At 42.6% G+C, this 22,046-nt stretch overlaps 2 protein-coding genes across 3 annotated transcripts; one reads left to right on the top strand and one right to left on the bottom strand.

Moving 5' to 3' along the window:
- Nucleotides 1-5,434: 5,434 nt before the first annotated feature.
- LOC130173062 (charged multivesicular body protein 1b-like) lies at nt 5,435-10,176 on the bottom strand. 2 transcript variants are annotated; one of them, XM_056381973.1, is made up of 8 exons: nt 9,999-10,176; nt 9,610-9,707; nt 9,347-9,493; nt 7,953-8,021; nt 7,749-7,856; nt 7,569-7,612; nt 7,101-7,170; nt 5,435-6,201 (listed from the first exon to the last, which is right to left on the bottom strand). In XM_056381973.1, the coding sequence occupies exons 1-8, from the start codon at nt 10,012-10,014 to the stop codon at nt 6,154-6,156; spliced, it is 600 nt and encodes a 199-aa protein (XP_056237948.1). In that variant the 5' UTR covers nt 10,015-10,176; the 3' UTR covers nt 5,435-6,153. The 2 variants fall into 2 exon arrangements, with proteins under 2 accessions (XP_056237948.1, XP_056237947.1); XM_056381972.1 differs by having other exon boundaries at nt 9,610-10,149.
- Nucleotides 10,177-11,785: 1,609 nt separating this feature from the next.
- Nucleotides 11,786-20,359, top strand: LOC130174097 (mucin-2). Its single transcript, XM_056383715.1, has 3 exons — nt 11,786-12,125; nt 14,625-14,939; nt 15,313-20,359. The coding sequence occupies exons 1-3, from the start codon at nt 12,111-12,113 to the stop codon at nt 18,748-18,750; spliced, it is 3,768 nt and encodes a 1,255-aa protein (XP_056239690.1). The 5' UTR covers nt 11,786-12,110; the 3' UTR covers nt 18,751-20,359.
- Nucleotides 20,360-22,046: the final 1,687 nt, after the last annotated feature.

Here is a 22,046-nt window from a genome sequence, read left to right as displayed (position 1 = left end):
TTTTTGGCTGATGCAATGGGTTTTTAAATAGTTTATTTATCCTAAGACAAAGGAAAAATGTCACCTAATCATTCAGTTTTCCTCAAAATAATGATCACTGCATTTTAAAATACACAGTTTTCTCTGGACCATGACACTTTAACGCTTTAAGTACAAAGTAAGATTTTGAATGCAGGACTTTTACTCGTGGTGGAGTATTTCTACATTGTAGTATTGCTCATTTTACTTCAGTAAATGGTCTAAATATTTCCTCCACTAACTTTTATTTGAAAGCTATAATTACTTTGCTACTTTGCTTTCCACTGCTTTGTAGGTTGAGATTTTAACACTTACAGCATGAGCATGTTTGACAAGGGCCGCTCTGCCTCCATAATGATTACTTTTACTATTATTATTACAGTATAATTTAAGTACATTTTTGCCAATAATAGTTACATCTTCTTATTTGCAATTTACCATTTTACGTTAGGTAAACGATATCAATATTTCTTTTACTTGAGACATATGATGAACATGATAATTTGAACATTATAACCATGTATTTATATGCCTCTGTAAGACCTGAATCCACCATAGGTTTAATGTCAAACATCGCACAAATTATTGTGATTTACTGATGGCCATGGTTGATGTAATCCAATTACTTTTTCCTTTCTTGTTCAGCCGAGTGTTTTGTCATCAATGGAGCTGTGTGTTAAAAGCACAGGGTGGCTGGGAGAAGGCTGTCAGCACTCAGCTTATGACCAGCAAACACAACACACACTCTGACCCGGCCTGTCCATCACACAGGGCCATGCCGAGAGAGAAAGAAAGATCGAGAGAGAGAGAATGTGTGTGTGTGTGTGCTAATTCCTTCCCCTGTCTTATGGACCAAAGGGGGACTCTACAGGTGCATATACGTGTGTGTGTGAGAGACAGAATAAGAGAGTTAGAGGGAGGCCCTCTCTGGCATTGGTTTTATTTAATACAAACCTATAAATCAACCCTTCTGGAACAAGAGATGTGAGATATTCTTTTTCTCTTTGCCCCTATCTCTGACAGTGGGATAGATCGTTCTTACCTCTTTTTGTTTCCTGTGTATGACAGGTTATCACTCCTGGGACAGATAAAGAGAGAGGGGGGAAAAGGAAAGAGATGGCGAGTGATTGAGTGAGAATGATGCTCCGTGGCTGATGTATCGGATGGCAGATGAGGGGCTGGGGTGAGGGAACTGGGTGGAGAGAAAAGAGTGATTTAACACTGGCCTATACTCTCCTCTCCTCTTATCCCTGCCCTGCTTCTTTCATGTCTCAGCCTAGGGTCAACCTGCCTGCTGCCCCAGATGGTGCTGTCTGTCTGGGCTGCCCTCTACAGGATGTGCCCCTCTCACCCCCACAACTACAGACCTGTACTCGCTTAATTGATTTCAGGGGAGAAGGCCCTCTCTCTCTTCTGTTTCACACACACACACACACACACACACACAGACAGCTTGCCAACAGCTAGTGCCCCCAGTGTACACACACATACACGCGGCTGGCGCTGTGCGCTGTCAACGCTAATTCAATTTGAGACGCGGCAGTGTGACTAACAGGAGACCTGCAGAGTGTTTTACCATATGCATCACACACACACACACACACACACACACACACACACACACACACACACACACACACACACATACACACACACACACACACACACAGAGAGCTCTGTTACATCCATGGTATAATAATAATGTAATTCCAGAGTTATAAATCCGATTAACAGATCTCCTCTTCCTGTTTCCCTCATTATCAGGAGACTACAGAGCATCACCTCATTAACTAACTTAGACTTAACTTACACAACCAGCCACGTGAAACACACTGTAGTTACAGCATATTCAACAAATCTATAATAGCTAGGTGAAGTTTCAGGTTTCAGGTTACAAGGGAGTAAATACTATAACTTATTTAACTATCATTACTTCTGATTTGAACTGCACAGTGTGCTGTATTTTTGAGACTCAATTCAGAGCAAATCTATGGGAGATAAATATTACAGGTGAGACTATTAAAAAATGAGGAAGGAACTCTCCCTGTTCTCCCTCTTCCTGAAGTTATGTTCCACTCATAGACTGTGTATAAAGATGGATATAGCCTCCGTGAGGTCACCCATATAGGTTCTGAAGGACGTCTGTCTGTCAGCTATAATGTTTACCATGTTCACAATCTTACTTTAGTATGTTAACATTTGCTAATTAGCACTAAACACAAAGCACAATTGAAGCAGACAGGATTTTGTTTAGCTGGTATTTATTCATAAAGTAAGTATTGGGCAAATGAAAATGTTGACCAGGTGATGGTGCTTCATTAACCTGAGGGTACAGCTCACTTTGAGGGGAACATGAATATCTGTACCAAATTTCATGCTAGGTGTCAAAACAACTGCTTTTAGCCTGCTAGCTTAGATAAGTTACATTATTATTAATTATTAAGTGTTTTTGCAAGTGTTCAGCACACAGGATTACTTAGTGATGTGATTTGTTTGATTTGGGCTGAGGCAACAGTTCCCTGTTTGAGGTGATGAACTATAACATGAGATAAAGGACAGTATAGTCTGATGTAGTGTAGACACAACGACTGTCAGACAGTCTCAAGAAAGAGTAAAAGACAAGGCTACATGTCCATGTTCATGGGTTGTTTCACTGTAAGAGATATCAGGGTGGGTGATGGGGTGAGGTGAGGGTCAAGTGGAGGGGGGTTAACAGGGTGAGGAGAGGGGTGGAAGGATCAGGTGTGTATTTGTGTGTGTGTGTGTGTATGACAGAGGTTATGAGGGTGCGAGTAGGGGATTGGTTAGATCTTAATGAAGCGTGCTCTGGAGAGCAGGGATGGATAGGGCCAGCTGTACTGGCGCGTGTGTGTATGTGTGTGCATGAGACAGTAAAACTGATTAAAAGCAGCGTTAACACATCTGACAGGAAGCAATGGTCAAGAGGTGAGTGGAAACTGGGGAAAGCCTTAGGCTGGAACGATTAGACACACACACACACACACACACACACACACACACACACACACACACACACACACACACACACACACACAAAGTAGCAGCAGCAAATGGAGACTGTGGAAAGCCCTGGGCAGCAGTGATTGGTCACACATGCCCATCGATATCTGAGTAGAACCAATCAGCTTGGCTTCCTGTGTTTGACCTGACCCTTCACGGATAGTAATTGAATATTTCAAACGGGAGGCTGAGAGGGAGAAATAATACAAGAAGAGGGAAAAGAAGAGCCGGTGCCACCTTACTAAATTAAACTTTTTGTTAAAAAGATGTTGAGTCTCTTTACTGTCTACACTCTGAACTGATGATACACTGTGACCAAAAAACAACTTTAAAAGGTATACCACAAATAATATAAACCAGAAAAACATGTACAAATATTCTTTTGAAACATAATATGCACCATATGAAATCTTTGTTTTTCTCTCTTTTAGAAGACTGATATCAGTTTAAACCTATGATGTGGGCTATGATATATAGCATCAAGATTTTTTATGAAGTCAGTTCACTTAAGTACATTCAATACTTCCTGTTTTAAATAATTTCCGTTTCCTGGAAAGAACTGTATAATAGTTGTATAGGGAAAATGGTAATATCCCTAGAAAGAACTGCTCCATTCAAACACAAGTAGGACTGCAACTGACAAATATTTTGTTATTAATTCATCTCCAGATTGTTTTTTTTTATATTGATTAATCCATAAATCACTTACTCATGAAATTTTAAAAAAAAATAGTGAAAATATGCCTATCACAATGTCCCAGAGTCCAAAGTTAGTCTGATGTGTCTTTGAAACTTTTTCTTGAAAAATGACTGAAACAATGACTCTATTATCAAAATATTTGCTGTTGATCATATAATTGTTTCATTGATTAACAGTTTCAACTGTAAAGGAAAGAAATGATTCATTATTTGGTTATTATTGGAATTGTTATTCTTCATATATATTTTTCTGTGCTTAGCTGTAGACTGATTTCATTCAATTTCATTTAAATGTTTTTTCATGTCAGGTTGACCATCTGTGCGCTGACTAAATGACTTGTGTCCAATGTTTTCCAGTAAATGTTGTCTCTTTCTCCCTTTAAGTGCCATATTAAATTGTTATTATTTCCAGGAAAGTAAGAAATTCTTATGATTTTATCTTGAGGTTATGCAGCAGTAAATTAGTGTTTCCACAAATTTATTCTCAAGATAGAAAATTAGACTTTAGCTGCATGTAGCCTTTCCTGCTGATCCCTGCCTATGACTAACTGTCTGGACGTACTGTATCATATCCTGTGAGTGAATCATGTAGAAGTCCAACCAGTCCCCCTTGTAGCAATTAGAGCTTTTTCACTGAGCTGGAATGTGTGTGGCTCCGAGCTGCTCTCCCCCTCCGTGCAGAGGCAGACAGGTCGGCCACGGGGACAGGACCACCGGCCCACCGGATCCCTGTCTGTCAACAAGTACCACTCCTCTAGGAACCAGGACGAGGAGGTGTTGACGGCACTGGAGGAGAGAACAACTGTGTATCAACACCTGACACACACACATATACAAACACAGGTTTCCCCCAGAGCAGTGCTCATACAGGAGCTGTCTCATGCACATCTGGAGGAAGCATCCATGCACATATGTTAGGATACATGCAGTGGAGAGAAAAATAGGACATGACAGACTCTTCCAGCTTTAATCATGTTTAAAGAGAGGAGATGGCCAATGAGGGCTATAAATAGATTTTTTTTTTTTTAAACTTACCTTAACTTAGCGGAGGGATGTGGAATGTTTAATTCATGTGATCTAACTCCTGGCAGAAATGACTGACAGCTGCTGGATCAGTGGGGTCAGAGTTTTTCGGAAAACTCCGACAACCAAGGATTCAAGAAGCGTGCACATGCTCAAACACACTGCAGACAACTCACTCATCAAAGTGTCTGGTAATAGGCAAAATAAAGACTTGTGTCAGTCTGGGACCACTGATGATGATTGTGAATGTAGTTAAGTGTGTGCTGATGATGATTAGGAAGGACACAAAAAGGGTCAGAGGTGGCTGAGTGTCACTCTGGGGGACTCCCATCAGCTACGGGGGTTGCAGGTGTGTTCATGTACAGATATTTGTGTGCGCTTAGACAGCACCTGTAATGGCTCCCAGCTGAGACTCATGTCCCCATGGGATATAGTGAACTACGTGTGTGTGTGTGTGTGTGTGTGTGTGTGTGTGTGTAATGAGACACTGGCATGCGAGCGGCAGAGGGCCGCTTCCTCTACAGGTGACACCTTTGACCTCTCATCTGTTCCCTGTTGGAGGACAGAAAGAGGAGGGGTGAGATGGAAAAAGGAGGGACTTCAAGGCCTGTGGAGGTGGAAACTTCAACTAAAACACAGCTATAAAATGACAAAAAAGTGACGTGACAAGCAAAACATTTTAAAAACTCTTTTAATGACTGTCTGTCTTTGCATATAAGTGCATGGTAATCCACTATAGTGGTTACCGCTACATGAAGACAATCAATAATATTCCAGCTGCATTGGAAGCATACTTAAGGCAAACATTTATCTAAAAATCTCTTTTTGGGTAAAATATAAAAAAATTTAATAAATTTGGGTCACACCAGTACAGCCAAAACTGGAAGCAAAAAACAGGAGTCTTCACATCCTCAGTCATGCAGGAAAAATAGTAAACATGCCCTTAGTTACATCCAGTCAGTAAATAAATAAATACACACATAAACAAAGATATTGCTCTTTATATTTTATATGTAGTGTATAACCCATTTGGTATGAGGTATGAGTTATTATATAATACACAAGTAAAAATAAATAAACATATAACACAGTGGTGTTCTATATCTGAGATAATAAATAATAATACGAGTGTGCAAATGAACGAGCAATGCAGTTAATACCAGGACTGTAAACAACACCTCTCTTCCAACAATCCTTTTCTGCTATGAGGCAACTCCTTTATTCCTCACAAGAGAAACAAAACTGGGAACACAAAGGATGGCACAGAGCTTGCAGGCACATTGCACCTTTTTTCATTTATTCTCCACTTTTTCTTTTACTCTGTTCACTCCTTGTCTCTTCCTGCTTCTCTTGCTCTTCTCCCTCCTCCTGATCTTGTTATTTTCTGCATCATTATGACACCTGGTCTCTCAGTCTAGACAGCCTCTGGGAGAGCTCATCCTGACGACAACACAAAACACAGCACAGGTGAATCAGTCAAGACAAAGTACAGCCAAAAACAGAATATATTCACAATCTAAAATATTTTTTTTTAACCAAGACAGTCAGTTTTAAAACCCCCTAAAATCTTTCTTTCATTACAGTCTTAGTTGTTATTAACTGGAAAAATCATCTAAAAAAAACAGCTTCCAGGTTTACATAGTTTGTCAAGTCAGGAAAAACATCTGTCAATGACGCACCTCCAGAGATTACACTTCACCCTTAAATGTTGCCTGCAAAAGGTTTGTAGTTCTGTTCCTCACAAATATCAGTGGCAGTGGCCAGTTTGAATTGTGTTGGTTACACTGGATTCCAATGGTGAGTTGTCATGATGGAAAATGTATCAAAACATCTTTGGGTACAACTCAAACATTCCCTGCCACATAATCCACTTCTCCATTATCCATTTGTGTGATCACTCTGACCCAGAGAGTCATTGTTCTGGTAAAACGTGGCAAAGTGAATTGCGTTTGTGTCATGCAATCAAACCTCCATGAAGCTCCAGAAGGAGATACTTTGGGGAAACAATTATTGTTTTGAACATGTTGAGTGCGTTGAGCTGCACGAGTGCTTGGAGACGTTTCTGTGGTAATTTATTACAACCTACATACTATACGTAATTCAAGCTGACCACTGCCAATGTTCCACACTACAAATGTTTAATAACCACTTTTCAATTGAACAGGAGGTGAGTGTTTCAGTGGAGCATCGTTGTAAATTCTAGCAATATGACTGACAGTAGTTCATGTGAACCAATGTGCCTGCCAAAGACTATAAAGATAAAGTGTGAATTCTGTTCTGGGATGTAAAACACCAAAAAACAAATAGCAAAAGCATAATAATAAGAGTGGATGTGTTACCTGCTCTGCTCTCACAGATGAGGCCAGTGAGGAAGTCTGGCCTGAAGGAAGCTCCAGGTTAAGATCCAAACTAAAAAAAAAAAAACACAGGGGCAGTTTTATTATTATTTCTGCTTGGCTGAATCAATAAAATGGGGGATATTAAAGTCACTCTGACCTTGCAACACAGCTTCTTTAAAATTGTAGCATTAATTCAAATGGCCTCTTTGTATTACAAGGCGGCCTTGAAAAGAGTAGAAAAGGTACTTTCTCATTAATTTTAAATGAAAGTCATTTAAATAAAGCTTTTAGTACAATTCATTCAGTCTCTTTTTTAGTTTTATCCTTCTAGATTCAACAAATAGGTACAGTATGTTCTTATTTGAATCCACTGCATTTATGTTTCTCCTTTTTTAATACTTTAATACTGCTCCTGTCATTATTGTTTTCTATGTGTTCTAATAGTTTGGAGATAAGGGCCATACTCACCCTGCTTCATCAGCCATCTCATGCAACAGCATATCCACCTCATTCTAAACAGCAAAAAACAGGAATGTCAAAAGGACTAAATGTTTGAATTATTTCTGGGGCACGAGTGACCTCACAAGCAGCAGCAGAAGCACAGAGGGTTTCTTTTGATAGGATAGGTTATAGGAGGCTGCTTGTTACCTGAGGTGTTGTCAGAGTTGTGGTGTTGCCCATAGTGTCTTCCATCTGAGCTGTCTGCACGTCAAGAGTTTCAAATTGGTTTTCAAACTTGTCCATTAATGCAGAGATCTGACGAGGAATATGTATCCAGAAAACAAAGTTCAAAAAAATCTTAACAAACATATTTTCTTTTACTTTGTGTAAGGGTTCACTTTTTTTTTTTACCTTCTCCAGGTTCATGCTTTTCAGTGTAGCATCCATACTCTTGACGACCCCAGACATGGATTTAGACACCTGTCCAAAAAACATGTAAATTAAAGTGCTGAAGCTTATTTTGTTTTCTCTAGTTTTACTGGTCTGATTTCTTATGATTCAAAACAGGCTCAGAGTGTTTGAAGTCTCTCTGAGCCTGAGTGAGGTTGCTGTTGACAGGCAAAGCTTAAAGGGCTGTATCCTTATATTTCCACTAGGTGTCACTTTTAGCTTTTTAACCAGATACTTTATCAGGGATATCTCCTATTCTAAAATATTTCAAAGATGAGGCTGATCAAGGATTAGTCCTTTCAAAACCAACCTACCTAAAGCTGACAAAGTTATGTTAAACAGAATTATTATCAATCCTACTGGGTAAATTTTTTATTAGTCAGGCTGCAGTATTACAACAACACAAAGAGGTTTTGACAAGTGTTTTTCCACTATACCATCTTATGCTTTGCTTCTATCTATAGACACTATTAAGTTCAATTTTATAAAATTATGTCTGTCCTACAGTGAACCTGTATTAGAGCAATTTAAAAGAGGCTGTCACTCTTATAAGAGCGAGAAGCTAATAACATTAAATCTGTAGCACATCTGATGACATTGTGTAAGTGGTATCTTTTTGTTTGCAGGTCTGCTAGGCTTTTGACTCTCATGCTCTCTGTCTCCTTTGTCCCCTATGACTTTCAACAGAGTGAAAGACAACTTTGGACTCTTTGGTTACACTCTGTTCTTCACCTTCTGAATAAAGATGCAGTTTTCAAAATATATACTTTGATAAACAACATGCACAGACATATGTGCTAAATAAGCATACCAATATTTACAATAGTAGTATCACATATTTATCAGTATAAATACTACTATCAGTCACTACTACTATCATCTCATTTCTACATTTCTGTCAGTAAAGATAGTGGGTCATTCTTAAGATATCAACCAAGGTGGCAGGAGGTGGTTGGGTTAATAAAGTGGATGGCCACTGGGTTTGCTGTTTTGCAGAAATTACATTGTATGCCTAGTCCCCAACCATGACCTGCAGTATCCCCGCTTTGAATCAATCCTCTGTTGATCTCCCACCCTAATTTCCGTTTGCCTCATCTTACTATCATAATCAAATGAGGGCAGAAAATGCCCCAAAATATAATGCTAAAAAGTGTTCATCAGTGTAATGGTAATAAGTGTAAAATACAACTAAAGTCCCTTAAAGTAGGAGACATGGTGGAATTATCATTATCATAATGGAAAATTGATAGGTGACTGCAGTGAACAGGTCTGGTATGTTTTTTGACTGGTTCTAATTTACCTGCTTCATGTGACACCAGAAATTCCTATACAAACCATTGACCTGCTATCCTGACCTGGTTAATAGTGACAGCAGTCTGGACCCTGGATGCCACAGCATCCACACGGGCACTCATCCTCAAGAAGTTAATGGACTGATGTTTCTGGCGGATGGCATTCTCTGCATGGATCCTGGCTGCCTCCACATTATTCTTCTGGATAGCCTGAGAGACAAAGGAAAGAGGAATACATACACATATAATACAGATGGTCGCTTTACTGTAGACCAGCTTGCCCCTGGATTCTGGTCTCTGGTAAATCCCCTATTTTACAAGCCAACCTGCTTCACTTTAGCTTTTTCTGCCTTTTCCTCTTTGACACATTTCTTTGAGTTTCGCTGAAGCTCCTTGGCAGCAAACTTGAGGTTGAACAAGTATTCTATATGACTAGTCAAGGAATGATTTATATTAGTAACTGTATAAATTAGCATTATAATGATGATGTTCACTGAACCTATAGTAAAGCACAAAAAGGCATATAGCTCATTCAATACAACTCAGAAAGCTGTCACGTTGATTAGGTGAATTAACTAACGTCCTTGTTTTCCTTCGTCAGTGAATGACTGAGCAAAAGTTACAAGCTACTGCATGACAGTATTAGCTACCAAATCATTTGGCTAGTTACTGCTAACCACCATTATTGCACGTTAGACCACACGGCAAAGGATACTCTCCATATTCGACATGATGACGGTCTCTTTCTGAGACAACTACTCAGTCTGGTAATGTAGTTACAGACACAGAGTAGCATTCACCCACTAGCTTATTTCCCAGAGTAGTTTGTTTTGATTTTTCAGGCTACATTCGCTACTGTAGCAAGGCGAGATGCTTCACTTGTGGGTACTTCCGCATTTGCTTAAATTCAGTTAACAGAGTGGCAGCTTCGCGTTTGGACTTTAATCTATTAAATCGACGGTCTTGTAATTCTTGGAATATATATTTACCTTTTTTTTTTTTTTTTTTACTTCGGAGGACCTTTTCTCATTATTCAGGTAAGGAAAAAACATTTTAAACTTCAGATAAATTGTTTAAAATCAGGCATATTCATAGAACGCATGCGCAGAAACGAGTGTTAAGGAAGTTTTCTTCATATTTTGCCGATTTTGCATTATATACCCAGCCCCTGGGCTTATTATTAATTAATGGCCTAATATCAGACAGATGTGTCCATGTGTGATGTGATTTCTTGTCCCTGCTGGGTTGTGGCTGGACCAAATTATTGCCTTTGGAAAACGACTTCTGAGCCATCTTGATTTATCTTCATCTTTGGATGCAGTTAGTGATATTTGGATACATATGGCTACCTTTCATAGTCGTCACATGGTCACGACTTTGCATGGCGTGCTCGCGCCTCCTACGTCAGGACTGTTTGAGAAATGGACGAGCGCGCGTGTCCAAAGCAGACAAGTTCCATCCAGGCTAAAAATAGTTTGTACCCGGTATCGGTAGGTTGTGGTACACGTCTAATGACGTCATTTGTGCTTTTTTCGTGAAGGGGTAAATTGACCTTTTCGGCAGAGCCATCGCTGTTTACCTTAACGCTTTCAATCATGTTTCTTTCACTTTATTTATGATGCATTAACATCTGTAGCCTTTATTTATTGCATGGAGAGAGTGTTAGTCTGGTCTTGTGTGTGAGCTGACGGGAACACAAAGCGAACATAGAGGGATTTAGGCTAGTTGGTGTTGAAGAGATGGATCAGACGGTGAGAAATTGCAGCAAGAGGGAAGGGAAAAAGATCATCGGTTGTCCAGAAAGAAAAGGATTCTGGTATCTGCCTGCACCTGCCAGCCGAAGGGGGCTGGGGTTGGGGGGGATTAACGGCTGGGTCAGGGGGAGGGAGCATGGATGACTCATACAGTGTATCTGCTGATAGGCTAGTCTGTATGGTCACAGCACTAGATATGATGATGCGTGTCTGAATGAAGAAGTGAATGAGTGGTGTTTCAGAAATGTTCCCCAAAACTAACCCACATGCTCAGCCAGCTGATTAATAGCAGGGTCCTCTGAGGATGTGTCCTGAGGCTGAGCTAGCTGCATAACCCAAACAGAGAAGTCCTGGTTTCAACCCTGGCACGGCCATGGGGTACGGTTTGAGGTGACGATGTGATTTCAGTCCATTTAAACGAACAAAAGCAAGCACACAGCGAAGAGCCATTGCATTCAGCCGGCTTACTGGGGATATGATAACCCTCCGAGTCTGTGCAGTCAGTCTTCATTCTGGCTTTACAATGGAAAGGTTTTATCTGAAGGTTCTCTCTCTCGCTTCTGAATTTAGCTGAACTTAGCTAAAGACGGACAAACATGGAGCTGCCACAAATACTCGAATTAACTCTGACACCTGTTAACGCCCCCCGCGCCACCACCACAACACACAACCCCACCATCATTGTTGTGAGCTTAGACCGCTGTACACGCACACACACACACACACACACACACACTCCACAGTCATAACTGAATGACGGCAGGTCGCTATGGAAACTGCGTTACGCTCCTGGCGGTCGGAGGAGAAAACAAGAGCGCGAGGACTCATTTCGGTCCTCATTTCAGCACCACGCGCCTCCTGGACAGCGCCCGAATGAACTCGCGCACAGACTCCAGCCTCGTTTGCCTCGGAAGGGACAGAGTCGCATCAGCACCGAGTCTAACCGGACAGGATAGGGACCTCAGAAGAAAAACAAACCCACGTACAAGAGACACAGACTCTGCGAACCTGAAGGTCGGTGGATACTTTAGGTTTAATTCCGCTGTCAAGCCAGGAGCCAGTCGCTCCCTCAAATGCCACAGCAACAGGTAAGAAGCTTCGACTTTGTAAAGTTGAATAATACACTTTTGAGCGGCTGTATGAAGCACATACACGTATCTGATTTGTTTTAATCCTGGAACTCAGAAGTACTACTGCCGTTTATCCTGCTAGGTACTTAACTGTGGTTAATTGCGTTCAGCATCTCAGGTGTAAGTAAGTGCGTAATTAGGTGGTTAGAGTGAAGCCCAGCGGGGCAGAGTGAAGCTGTGGATCATGTCCAGTAAATCATAGGTAGTGATGGAGTGTGAAACTGTACAAGAGGAAAATTATAAGCTCCAGTTGGTGGTTATTTCATTGGAAAATAACTGCCATTCTTTTCAGAAAACTATATTTTCAGGGAACAAGTTTAGAAGCTGCATTTTAAAGATCCTATATACTATATAAGGAGAGACCTATATGTATATTTTTTTTTTCAAAAAATATCTGGTCAGTATACATTGAAATAACCTAACAGCAAATATTTAAATATTAAGCAACAAATATTTAGTTGTTTACCTTTTCTTGCAGTATTAACCAGTATCATCAATTTAAGTGAATGGCAGAGAAAAAGTAAACACATTTAGATAAATGCAAGTATACTGTATAATTCTAAAAAGTCAGGGACACATAGGGCTATTCTGGTAGTATCTAGTGTTTTCTACACATAGGACAAAATATATCTCTGTCTCTTGATAAAGACAGGGTATCTGTACACACAGGGCAGACTTGTTTGGTTTCTTGTGTGCTACTTTATAGAATTTAAATCTGAGACAGGAGCATTATTGTTTGTGTTTGTTTTAGATTTAGTTCAGCGTCTATGAGATCCTTGTATTTGTTGGGTTTTCAGTGGCCATAGATTATGTGCGAGCTGAGCCGATACGCCTGGATGAGTCACTCAGGCTGCAAGTTTGCAGAAGAGTGAGGAAGGGGAGGGGGAGACATGGGGGCCAGCTGGAAAACAGTCCCGCAGTGCCTCTCTGCCTCCTCAACACATTGTCTCACTGTATATATATCTAGTGTCAACATCTGGACTGTATTTATCACCTCTGGATCTATGATTACTATTTTCTGCAAGCTGAAGTTCACCTTGTTAAAGTGGGGTACAGACAGATGTCTCAACCACAACAGTTTTTTTTTAGGAGCTTTTGTTCTCAGACCCAAATTTTTTGTCTCCTGGTAAGGAAGCATGCTGTTTTTGAATGAGCACAGAGGGTGTTATTTGTAGCTTTACAGATGCAGTGGAGTTAAGTGCTGTTTGCTGAAGTGTGTACAACATGGATTCGAACATTTTATAAACACTGCCTATAATAGATTGTTTGTGGTTGTTACAGACTATAGCCCTCTGATGTCTGACAAACTGCTACCAGAAAGCATCCCATTACTGCTCATTAGTATCCCAATGTTTACCCTGCTAGTATTGACAAATCATAGCAATCAGCAGCATTCAGCTGTAGCGCTGAGTGACAACTATTGATTAAAGCAAACAATAGATCATAATGGGCTGCTATGAACCACAGTTGCACTCAAACACAAGCACTCACTCCCTGAAACACTTTGACGTGCGCCCACAAACACACTCTCAATCACTTAACAGAGACTCTTCTGACCAACTTAGTTAGGAAAATGTTGTTCGGTTTATTAAAAAAATGAGTGTAGTTTGTAGAGATTGATTGATGGAGTTTGGATTCAGAGGCTACATGCATAACTGCCAGGAAGATTACATGTGTGAAAGCCAAACAGAAATAATTGGCTAAAATTAAATCTCACTTTGTTCCAATTTATGTTACAATTTACAAAAGGTGTTACATAAAAGCTTGTGTGCGCTCACATGAATGTGTGTAGGAGTCATTGTTTGTAATCTATACACATCATGTGCTGCACACACGGACACAAAAACAGATGTGTGTCTTTAATTAGTGACGTTGGTGTGATTAATGCAGTCTGCTGTTGATGACTCATTCAGCTTAACCCTTGCTCCTCTGGTGGAAACAATCAATAAACAAAGATTTAGACTGGCTTTACATCTCATTGTTGTCATTATTATTTTTATCCTACACAATAATTGTTTATATGTAAATATTTATTGTTCTTTGTAATGCTAAAGAGCTGGACTGGACCCTGATGTGTTTGATAAGTGTAAAGAAAAGAGCTACTTGGTGTGATATGTCTTGGTTAGTAAATACTATAATGTGTTTCATTTTATGTGATTCCAGTCAAACACAAACCTCTTAATTTGTTGTGATGTGGTTCAGCAGTGGAAGAATATTTATGCGGAGCACATCTACATGGTTCTCTCCATGTGTCAGCTTGTCAACACAGCAGTTACATTAGCATTGTGGAAAAGCTGTCAGCCAAACTGTGACTTACAGACAGCAGACTGGCAGGGAGTGAGAGCGAGTCCTAAGTGTGTGTGTTTGTGTGAGAGACAGAGCAAGCAAGAGAGTTAAACACATCGCACATTTTGCCGGGGGAGTTGTAATAAACTCGCCCTCCTTCCCTCCCTTCAGGGCAGCAGCATGTCTGAAACCAAATCCAGCCAGCGGTTCCACAGCCTGAATGCCGAGCAGGTGGAGGTTCTCCATCAGGTTCTGTCAGAGGTGGTTCCAATCCACGGACGTGGGAACTTCCCCACGTTGGAGCTGCGTCCTCGAGACATCATCATAGCTGTTCGGGCCAGGCTGCAGAAGCAGGGGATCACTGTCAGAGATGTTCGTCTGAACGGCTCCACGGCCAGCCACGTCCTCGTCCGAGACAACGGAACCAGCTACAAGGACCTGGACATCATCTTTGGAGTGGAGCTGCCCAGTCAGGAGGAGTTCCAGGTATGATTAGTGTACTGCTTAGTTATGAAAAGGAACCAGGTCAATGTAATTGGAGGTGAGCACTGGGGATCAATATCCTGCATTGACCAGCATTCATTCTGCTGTATTATCCATAAGCACAGCACTGAATATCTCCTTTCCCTGGGGTGTTGCAGTATTGATTTTTGTGGCGCTATATTGATAATGATGTTGCACTCCTAACTAATTTTAATACATTTTACCATAGGGATGAATCAGTGGTATCGAATTTAATATTTTAACTGCATTGAACAGAAAACTATCACAATATTCAGTTCAACAATAGAAGCAAAATTGCACTTAGATAGCAGTCATTAGTTGTAGCTGTCATGTTGTTGACCTCTTCCTCTCCCAGGTAATCAAAGAGTCAGTGCTGGGCTGCTTGCTGGACTGCCTACCTGCCGGGGTCAACAGGGAGCGGATCAGCAGCGCGACAATGAAGGAGGCCTACGTCCAGAAAATGGTCAAGGTCTTCAATGAACATGACCGCTGGAGCCTCATCTCCCTCTCAAACAACAGTGGCAAGAATCTGGAGCTCAAATTTGTGAGCGCGTTGAGGAGGCAGTTTGAGTTCAGCGTCGACTCCTTCCAGATCATTCTGGATCGTCTCCTGGAGTCCTACATGCAGCAGGAGTCACAGCACAAAACTAATACTGTTGATCTTAAGGAGCAGCCTGCAGAAAATCAGAATAAAGACTCTACTTCTCTGCTTAAACAGCCCACTGCTCCAGAAACAGAGAGGACCACTGGTAGAGACTCATCCAGCAAAGAGGGTGCTCCAATCAGCCAGAACCAGCAGAGAGATGAGGTGCACGAAAAGGGGTCGCAGACAGACCTCTCACAACAAACTGAACATTCAAACCAGACAAAAGAGTCCAAAGTTGAAAAAGACAACAAAGAGGAAACACCTGCAGAGCGTAAAGACATGTCAGAACATAGAGAAAATTTAAAGGAGACAGACGTCTCTGAGCAGACACCTCTAAACCCATTGTCAGAACAGAAACAAACCTCTGAGAAAACTGAAACACCAACACCAACACAGATTGAACTCAGACATGAGCCAGAGCTCTCGGACAACACCAACTGCTCAACGAAGGTAGAACAGTCAGAGCAAATCCAGTCCAACGAGGGCCACCAACCAGCACATTCAGATCACGAGGAACTCTCTGTCCGGAAAGAACCATCTAACCACAAAAAACCCCCCGATGAACAGAAAGATCTCACCGAGCAAATGGGAGAGTCCAAGTTGCCAGAAAACTCAAACGAAACCCAGGCAGAATCTTTAAACCTGGAAGAAGAATCACACGCTACAGAGCACTCTGATAAAACAGACATCTCTAAGTGTTTCAATGTGGATCAGAGTAGCAATGATAAAGATAAAACACAACATGTGTCTGCTGCAGACGCTATCACATTTCCACATGCTAAGGTAGAGACACAGTTAGCAGATGAAAGAAAAGTAGAAACAGAGACAGGGGAGCAGACACAAGCAGAGAGGAAAAATGACTCTGAAACCAGCGAAATGGCAGAAGAGATTTTAGCATCAGAAGCAAAAAACACAGAAAACACACAGGGTAGTGATTGTTCCTGCTCCTCCTCTTCCATATCTCTTACATTTCACAACACACAACCTACCGGCACACAGGATACACTGGAGGTTCACAGCACAGTACACACAGATAACTCAGAAAAATCATCTAACATACTTGATGCTGTCAGCCCTCCAGATACTCAGGATATTTTACCTGCACCACCCAGCCTTGTTTCTGACAAAAAGACCTCCTCTTCTCCCTCTAGTAAGGCCTCAGATAGACTATCTCACATGGTGGTGCTCAAACACTCGTCTCCCAAACCCCCCCGGAGGATGTGTAGGAAGGTTACCCCGAGTCCTAACTCCGGTCCGGCCTCTGAAAGTGAACCTGTCATAGCGCCATGTGTAGATCCAAACCCCTGCCCCAGCCCTGAACCTGAGATAGCCTTTAACCCCAAGCCAACAGCTCCCATTTCAGACCCTACACCTACTCCAACAACCAGTATCATTACTAAAACAAACCCCGAGCTTGAACCCAACCCTTCCAGTGACCCAGCTTCAAAGCTAGACCTTACCTCAGATCCTGATCCAGCCCCTGATATAGTCTCCACTTCTGCTGTGGAGCCCATGTCTTTACCTCAAGAGCCATCGTCCTCTCAGCCAATCACAGATGGTTCATGTGAGACGAGCCTAAAAGAGGAACCATCTACACATGTGGCTTTTGATGAAGAAAGCCAGTCCTCGCCTGAAGAACCTGTCTCTACATCCAAACAATCAGAGTCTCTCGACTCAGCGGACACGTTAGTGTCACACACTGATGCGTCCAGCTCAAACACCCAAGAACCTGTTCATACCTCAGAAGTTGAGCTCAGCGATGAAGACGAAAACAGAGAACAACCGACCAAAAAGATGGAGTTGAATCAGCCAAACACCAGCCCACAAGAGACCACACTCAGTTCACCCTCCTCTTCCCACTGTGTCACCCCTCCCGTTTCCTGTCCCACCCCTCCCGTCCTCAGTCTCTCCCCTCCCTGCTTCACTCACTCACCCCCCAGTCTCAGTCCTCCCCCATGTCCTACCCCTCCCCCTCATTGCCTCTCATCTCCGATGCCGAGCACCGCCAGCCTTGCTACGAGCTTTAGCTCTCCACCCCTGAGTTTCAGCCCTACCTCATCCTGCCTCAGCTCACCTCCTTACCTCACTCCTCCTATGCTCAGCCTTAGCCCTCCTCCACTCTGTCTTACCCCACCTTCCCCCTGCCTCAGCCCTCCCCTCCTCTGCCTCACTCCCCCAGTGGAGTCAGAGGACCTTGTACCTCAGGTATCTTCAGACATGGAGCCTTTGATACTGAACACAGACAGCGAGGAACAGATTGAAGAGTCATCCCCTCAGCCACGAGTTCCTCTCCTACAGTCGGAGGACGAAAAGGAACAAGATTACATTTCGTCGTTGCCTCGGGTTGCAGAGCCTGTCTCTTTTCCAATCACAATCCCGAGCTCCACCTCACATGTGCTGCCTCACTCTCAGTCTGTAGGCCCAGGGGAATCTGCCCCTCCAAAAGCCGATGAGGCATCCAGCTCCATGCCTGAGAACAAAGAGGCCCCTAAGGTAACCGCAGACATGCCTGAACAGAGCAATGTTCCTTGGGCCTCTGGCTCGGTCCCTGCTGTTGAGGTCCTAGCAGAGAGCATGTATGGTGACTTTGAGGCAGCCATGGACCACCTGCGCTACCGGCTAATCGCTACCAGGAACCCAGAGGAGATTCGAGGGGGTGGCTTGTTAAAATACAGCAACCTGTTGGTCAGGGACTACCGACCGGCCAGTGAGACTCAGATAAAGACACTGGAGCGCTACATGTGCTCACGCTTTTTCATCGATTTCCCCGACGTGCAGGAGCAGCAGAGGAAGATCCTGTCCTACTTGAAGAACCACTTCATTGGTGAAGAAAGAAGCAAGTACCAGTACCTGATGACGCTGCGTCGCGTGGTAGACGACAGCACGGTGTGTCTGATGGGACACGAGAGGCGTCAGACGCTGAACATGATCACGGTGCTGGCACTGAAGGTTCTGGGAGAGCAGAACATTATCCCTAACACAGACCATGTGACATGCTTCTACCAGCCTGCCCCGTACCTTGCTGAGCACAGTGCCCCTTATCTAGCAGAACCCAGCTACTGCAGCTACTACATACCCCAAGGGGGATCAACTCTGCTTTACCAACCTTACCCCTTACACCTGAGCACACAGACTGGACTAGTCTGAAACACACAAACACACACTTAATTACACATAAGACATAATCGTGCAAGGGGAAGGTGCTCTGCCATGATGAAAGAGCTGGAGAATGGAAATATAATCCAGGGATAAACTGTTTGGTCTATAATAGACTTGTGGGGGTGGGATTGAGTGGGTTTTTACAGTAAACTCCCAGAGTACTCTGTAAGGTCCTAACATGATTATATGTAATTATCTGGGCTTTGTGGGAAAATAATAATTCTTCCGATATTGTTGAAATTCCAGAAAATGCTGTATGCACTGCATGAGTCATAGCCCTTTGGTCTCCCTGGGAAACCAACTGCGCTGTTGACATTCACACATGCACGGACACACACAAAACACACACACACACAAACACAGACAGACACACACACACACACACACACACACACACACACACACACACACACACACACACACACACACACACACACACACACACACGTGCAAACACACTTCCAGGTTCTTGAATTGTTGTACACTCTTTTCATGTTCTTACTGTGTTGTTCTTAATGGGTTTGTTCAGAACGTGGACCTTGCCTGTGGTTGATATTGTGCATGGATAAATTAGGACTGTTCTCTCACTGCCAAATACTGTGTGACTACTATGCTTCTTAAACAGTTTAATGTAACTTTGTTATTCCTTTACTCAAGGGGGTGTATTCTGAAAAAATACTGAGGGACAAGTCTACCGGTGTGTACAGTATTTTCATCAAAACACACGCATGCACAACACATACACCCAAATACACATATATACATACAAACAAAGAAACGTGCAGTCTACTGTATGCACACAGAGTTGGACAACGCATGAGTAGCTAAATATATAGATCACATCCCGAAGTCAAAGCAAAGGCTTTTAATTTAATAAAAATTGATCTATTTTTGCAAGACTTTCCAAGATAATACTCAGTGGTAAACAGACTGGTTAGTTCCTACATGAAAATGCCAACAACAATGCCTTTGCAATAGACTGTACAGCGTATTGATTACAGTATATTGTGTGCGAATACACTGCATTGTTTCAGGTAAATTGTGTTAAGATGTAGTGCTTGATTTCTTTCCCTTGTGGAGTCTTTTCTGTAATCACGTGAAGTACTGTACCATCTAGTGTTGATTTATTTAATGCTAAAGTTTGCTCTATGGAGGTGGTCAGGTTATAACCATCTTTGGGTCATCTCTAAACATGGCAGATGCAGATCTGTCCAAACTGAAAGAAATTACATTTAGACTTGTAGGGACTCCTCTCAGCATGAATCAGCATTCTCTAATTCACTCAGTCCGAATCAACAAGTTCAAATCCACCTCAAACCTGTTTGAATCTAAGTTTAAAAGCCGTGCAACAGCAACTATGACCAAAGATGGTTCGGTAGGGAAATCAAGTGCCTAAATGTGAGACATGATTGGCATGTCTTTATCTCACTGCACTGGGGGTGTTAATGGGGTGGGCTTGGGGCTGGGTTGGGTGTGTGTTCAGTTGTTGACCCCTGTTATTGCTGCCTGTTTTGATGTCTTCTTTAATGTAGTCCTTTGTTGTAGTTTGTTCATGTACATTTTGATAAAAAATAAAGGGGAACCCAACAAACCTTCAGATGCGAGAGAAATTGAATTCTTTCAAAGCAGCTAAGCCCTGTCTTTAAAGAGAAGAAGAACTCCAATATCACTGTTTTCTTGTCTTTTTTTCCTCCTTTCTCATTCACCCTCCCTTCCACTAGTCCACAAAATGACATGCTGTACAGCTTACGTATCCACCCCATGATTACCCTCTGCAATGATCCACTTAAGCGTGACCGTCAAATCACGATGGTGCCCAGGAGAGCGACCCAAAGCTGTGAAATTCTGTCTGTGTGAGGCCTCTTATCACAAATCACCTGTCCTTCAGATGTGTTTGGACCCGAATGACGCATGGTCTACGCAACACAGGAGGCTCAACAATGTGTAAATGTGAGGAGAATACGGTTTGTGAGGTGTGAGACTGAGAGGGGAGACAGGAGAGGAGGGGGGCAGAGAGAGAGTGTGTGTGTGCATGTGTGTGTCTTTTTGTGCGTATGTGTGTGTGCTTCAGATGGGAATACATGTGCAGAGGTGGTATCAGGTGCTCCCCCTCTCCACCTACTAATTGAAGAGACCTACAGTATAATGAAACAATAGGGCTCGCTCCTTACTCCCTCTTTGCCTCCATCCTCTCCCGCTTTTTCACACCACTGATAGTCCATGAGGGGAGGGGGGTGTTTTGTGTGATGGCAGGTAGTGGCATGGTCACACACTGTCTATTTACACACAGTATAGGCTTGCGCTTATGTGCACAAGGTTGCAAGCATGTGGCTCTCTGGGAGAGAAAGAGAGCGTGTGATCTAATAGGGTCTGTATCAGTGTCTCACAGACCTCTGAGCCACTCTTGTCCACTCGAGGTTTCCATAGAGACAGAGACAGGCAGCATTGTGGGCGCAGAGAGCATGACGGAAAGCAGGGAAGACCCACACACCAAATGAGGGGGAGAGAGATGAAAACAAAAAAGAAAAAGGAGGTGGGTGAAATGAAAAGAGAAAGATAGTGGACTGAGACATGGATGCGTGCGAAAAAAGAGTTGAGGGGGAGACAGACGGCGAAGGACAGAGTGAGTGGAGTGTGTGTGGTGGGGGGCGGGGTTATAGATAAAGCGAGGCGAGAGGAGGGGGAGCAGGGGAGTTGATGGGGAGAGCGTGGGAGGTTGTCAGGCCCTCAGTCACAAGGGAGTCACTGTGAGGTGGCTGCAGTGACGGCAGCAGTGATGTCAGAGCAAGGGCACACACACACACGTGTACACAGCTGCATGCACATTAATTTTCCTAATGGCCTGCCCACCCATCCACCCTCAACAAACATTTTCAAACTCACCGAGACAAAAAGAGAACATCACCCACACAGCTGTCCTTCTCCCTTTCTGTCTCATGCATACATTTTATCTCACTGTCTCCTCAGAATCATCATACAGGTTTAACAGGTTTAATAGTCAAGCTTTTTCTTTTGCTCAGATTTCCAAATCTTTTCATACCTCAGAGTTAGTTAAACATGAAAAACAGATTCTGAAGTATAAATAAAAACAGAAGCATCAAGTTGGGGTTAGTAGAAGCTTAAAGGGGCAAAACATGTTGCTCCATCTCAGGTGTGAGTTGAGATAATTGTGGCTGCCAGACAATTTATTTGAATTCCTTCATCTTATTGTCCAGATTAATTCCTCTCTAACAGTCTGTCGATTACCAACCCCTTTAAAGTGTCATTCTAAAATATGACAGTCA

The sequence above is a fragment of the Seriola aureovittata genome, chromosome 8, assembly GCF_021018895.1.
Source record: "Seriola aureovittata isolate HTS-2021-v1 ecotype China chromosome 8, ASM2101889v1, whole genome shotgun sequence".
Taxonomy (NCBI): Eukaryota; Metazoa; Chordata; class Actinopteri; order Carangiformes; family Carangidae; genus Seriola; species Seriola aureovittata.
Note: the sequence above shows the minus strand (reverse complement) of the source record. Positions and strands in the feature narration are given on the sequence as shown.

Excerpts from the sequence above, each read along its gene's own strand:
- LOC130173062 (XM_056381972.1), bottom strand. The coding sequence starts at position 9,759 with ATGCTAATTTATACAGTTACTAATATAAATCATTCCTTGACTAGTCAT. Across the intron at positions 8,022-9,346 it reads CTGCTGTCACTATTAACCAG|GTGTCTAAATCCATGTCTGG; the intron begins GTCAGGATAGCA and ends TTTTTTGGACAG. Across the intron at positions 6,202-7,100 it reads CATCTGTGAGAGCAGAGCAG|GATGAGCTCTCCCAGAGGCT; the intron begins GTAACACATCCA and ends TGTTGTCGTCAG.
- LOC130174097 (XM_056383715.1), top strand. Across the intron at positions 14,940-15,312 it reads CCAGTCAGGAGGAGTTCCAG|GTAATCAAAGAGTCAGTGCT; the intron begins GTATGATTAGTG and ends TTCCTCTCCCAG.